Source organism: Octopus bimaculoides, chromosome 3 (genome assembly GCF_001194135.2).
Source record: "Octopus bimaculoides isolate UCB-OBI-ISO-001 chromosome 3, ASM119413v2, whole genome shotgun sequence".
Taxonomy (NCBI): domain Eukaryota; kingdom Metazoa; phylum Mollusca; class Cephalopoda; order Octopoda; family Octopodidae; genus Octopus; species Octopus bimaculoides.
The window spans coordinates 35,400,608-35,404,761 of record NC_068983.1 but is presented as its reverse complement, the minus strand read 5'-3'; the positions used below and the strand labels follow the sequence as shown (position 1 = coordinate 35,404,761).

General features: G+C 32.2%; 1 protein-coding gene across 1 annotated transcript in view; it reads left to right on the top strand.

Moving 5' to 3' along the window:
* LOC106876244 (carbohydrate sulfotransferase 11) overlaps positions 1–1,720 on the top strand; it is a 29,559-nt gene extending 27,839 nt beyond the window's left edge. Inside the window, exon 3 of the mRNA XM_014924732.2 lies at positions 333–1,720. Coding sequence (XP_014780218.2) covers positions 333–1,438 — 1,106 coding nt within the window. The 3' untranslated portion in view covers positions 1,439–1,720. The remainder of the gene's footprint in view (positions 1–332) is intronic.
* Positions 1,721–4,154: the final 2,434 nt, after the last annotated feature.

Genomic DNA, 4,154 nt, shown 5'->3' with positions numbered 1-4,154 from the left:
TATATATATATATATATATATATTATATATATATATATGTGTGTGTGTATGAATTTTCTGTAAATAAATCATTGTTGTTACTGCACTATGTAATAATTTCAATTCTACCATTCAAAGCGAAGGCATTTATGTAAGCATTTTCAGAAGTACTTTTATAAAATTACTCTTGTAATTGTTCTGTCAATATCATTATTAATTTACGTGACTGCTGTAGAAGAATAAGTAATTAGAATTGAGGAATTCGTTTCTAAATTAGAACTCGAATTTAAATGATTTAATTGCAATGGAATCTAGTTAATAATTACTAAAATACAAATTGTTTGATTTTTCAGGTAACATTCTTGTCCGTTGGGATATGATGATTCTGTCGAATTCAGAGATTTTATTTGGTTCGGAATTTCAACAAAGAAATAAATTATTGGAAGAAACATGCAAGAAATATTATTTCGAGGATGTAAAATATATACGCCCCTTGATTATGTATCACCCATTGAATTTGAGTTATTGCAAAGTTCCTAAAGTAGCTTCCTCATATTGGATGCGATTTTTCAGTGCTCTGGGAGACACAACAAGCAGAATAAATGCTTTTGATCGAATTCGTTTTAAAGTACATCGCATGCACCTGGCGAATGTTTCACAGACTTCGGGATTTAATAACATAAAAAATAAACTTATTGTCACACGAAACCCTTTCACTCGCCTCTTTTCTGCATATGTTGATAAAATATTTCTGTCTGAGAACTGGCAAAGATATGGACGACTTATAATAAAAGATTATAGAGACAGAGCGAGCTCATATTCTCTAAAATGTGGTAACGATGTTCAATTCCATGAATTTCTCCAATTTGTAACCGCCAAACGCAATGATAATTCCAACCGACACTGGAATCCGATCACTGTGATATGCAATCCTTGTGGTATAAAGTATAATTTCATTATAAAGCTAGAATCTTTTGCAAAAGATAGAGACAATTTCATTCGACAAATCGGTATAAAAAGAGATAATATTTTAAAATATAATAATCTCTCCCACAAAGACTATACCATTCATGCCATCCGAGATCTAGCTGCGACTTCAATTCTACATTTTAGAAACAAGTCGCCCAAAGTTTGCTACAAGGAGAGAATTTTATTTTCGAAGTTATTTTCGGCTTTCCAAATTCAAGGTTATATTCATAGAGAAGCTGTCTTCAATGTTGAAGATTTTTCAGATGCGAGAATTTCAGATCCTGAATCTATTATATCTGTATATATCAAGATATATAACAATAATCCGTTAACAAGTCGAAAAGAATGGGAAGATCAACGGAAAATGTATTTCGTAAAAGCTTACCAAAACATAACGTTTGAGATTCTCAAAAAAATTAAAAAAATGTACTATTTAGATTTCAGACTTTTTGATTACAATCTAGAACCAGAAAGAATTGATAATCTATAATGAATTTATTTAGTTGAAACAAAAAATATACTTTTTGATTGACAAATGACAATGTTTGTACCTGTTATAGTGCCAAAATAGAAGGGGATGTTTTTGGACTCTAGACAGCAAGTTCTTAATTGACGAGTGGTTTAATAGTTCACTCATTATTGGACTCAAATCCTCCAAAAGATATATCTTGAAGTACAGCTTATCAGCTTGCTTTGAAAGAGGATATACTTTAGATAAGTAATATAATACGGAACCTCGGTAGTTGGAAATGAAATTTGTGAATTCACACACGGGGTATTACATGTATATATATATATATATATATATATATATATATATATCAATATGCGGCACTTTAACAGAGCGAGACACACAAATATACAAAAACTAAGTGAATAATCGAAATGGTTTAGATTATCATAATAATAATTCATTAAACTAGGTAACTAAGCATAAAAGAAGTCTTCAATGATGTGTCCAACAATCCAATGTGCTATGGTCAATGTGGATCATAATTCAATATATTAATTGTTAAATATGACTGCATGATAGTTATATTTTCCTTATGAGTCTTTGGGTTATACAATTCCTACAAACAAGAATCGAAACAAAAACAAGACACTTCTCTTTCTTTACCAGAGGGAGCATTTTTCACAAATATTTTTGAATTATTTCATATTTAACATACGAACATATCTATTTCGTTAGCTGCAATATCAAGATTCAAGCAATACGACTAAGAATGATAAACAATATGCAGTTCACAAGGAGACTGATTGCTACGAAATAAATAGACACATTTCAATACATGAAATTTCAAAAGCCATTTTATCTTGATACATAATCGTTTCTAATTTAGACAAAGGTCAGCAACTTTCAAAGGAAGAGATAGTCGATACCAACGACTAAAGTAATTTTGACTCTTGCTTTTATCGACTCTGAAAAGGATGAACAGCAAAGTTGATCTCGGTGGCTTTTGAACCCGGAAGAAATAACATATGGCATTTTTATCTGACACGTTAACGATTCTACCAATCCACTAACCATTTTATCTAAAAGCATAATACAATTCAATTATATATTTGACTTCACTCGCCTTGGTATTGTTGTACTTTTCATAATTAGCTAAAGTTGAATTTACAGTTTATCTCCAAATGGATCAGTATGTAGCTTGATATTAAAACGACATAACTATTAGGTCGTCAAGTATGAAATTTGTAGAAAAGAAAAAAAAGTTTGCTAATGTTTTGTAAATACAAAGAGTAGTTTTATTCATCAAAGTATGCACCCATATGGGCAATATCTCTTTTGCCATTTCAGTGGTAGCTTGTCCAGTCCAGAACTGGAAAAGCCTGGCAATCTACAGTCAATAAAACTTTGGAAGGCCTGTTTTACAGCATCGTCGGAATTACATTTTTTCCTATCAAAAAGTTATCCAAATTCGGGAAGAAGTGGTCATCAGTGGGGGCAAGACCAGGTGAGTATACTGGATGATGGAGAATTTCCAACTCCAACTCCTGTAATTTCACCAATGCCATTTTTGTGATGTGTGGGCTGGCGTTGTCTTGTAATAAAATAGGAGTGAACCTATTGACTCATCTAGGCTGTTTTTTGTAAGTTTCTGCATCATTTAGTACAGTTGGCTGCTGTATACTTCGGCTATGATTGATGCGCCAGATTTTATGAAATCATAATGGATCGCACCTGCACCAGACCACCAAACACACACCATCAGCTTCCTTTGAGGAATTTTGCTTTTTAGACTGTTTTGGTGGCTCGTCATTGTCCAACCATTGCGCTGAACATTTACGGTTGTTGTATTGGATCCGTTTCTCATAACATGTTACAATTTGATTCAAAAGTGATTCATTTTTGTGACGAGAACGTAGCATAATGCAGGCTTCCAAACGTTACTGTTTCTGATTTTCATTAAGTTTATGTGGAACCTTCTCATCTAACTTTTTCACTTTACCGATTTGAACTAGGTGAGTCAATATCATTTGCTTACTAACACCAAACAATAGCGATAATTCACGAGCACTTTCACATGGATCTGACTCGACTGGCTTTTAGTTCGTCATTATCCACCATTGTTTCTGGTTGACCGCGTTGCTCATTTGTGAGGTCAAAGTTACCAGAACGAAATTTTGTAAACCAATTTGATACTGTCTGCTGTGTAATAACATTAGAATGAAATACTCCATTAATATTCCGAGCTGTCTGTGATGTTGTATTTCCAAGAAAGAACTCATATTTCAAAACTGTACGAATTTCCGACTTATCCATCTCTAAACAAAAATAGCAAAAAACAATTTATAAATACTTTATAAAGCGTAAAATGAATTAGAATAAAGAAATAGATGTGTCAGCTTTCTAACGAAAAATAAAGAGTGTTAAAATATAACAATGGCGCAAAATGAGCAGCTGTCAAAGCTTACGATATACCTTACTACAAATTTCATACTTGACGACCTAATATTTCTTATCAGAGCAATTTATTTCCTATACAGGAATGTAAGGAAAAGAAACCGCAATTCCTAATGTTTGACAGAGAAATTACAGACTTAAATTAAAGTTGCATACAATGTTTGTGGTGTCTCCTTGTTGATTATTCATTTATCTGAATAAAAACTAACAAACAACTTTCCTCTCTTTATATTGAAAATATATCACGAAAGAATTGTGTTACATCGTTAATTAAACAAATAAACACACACACACACAC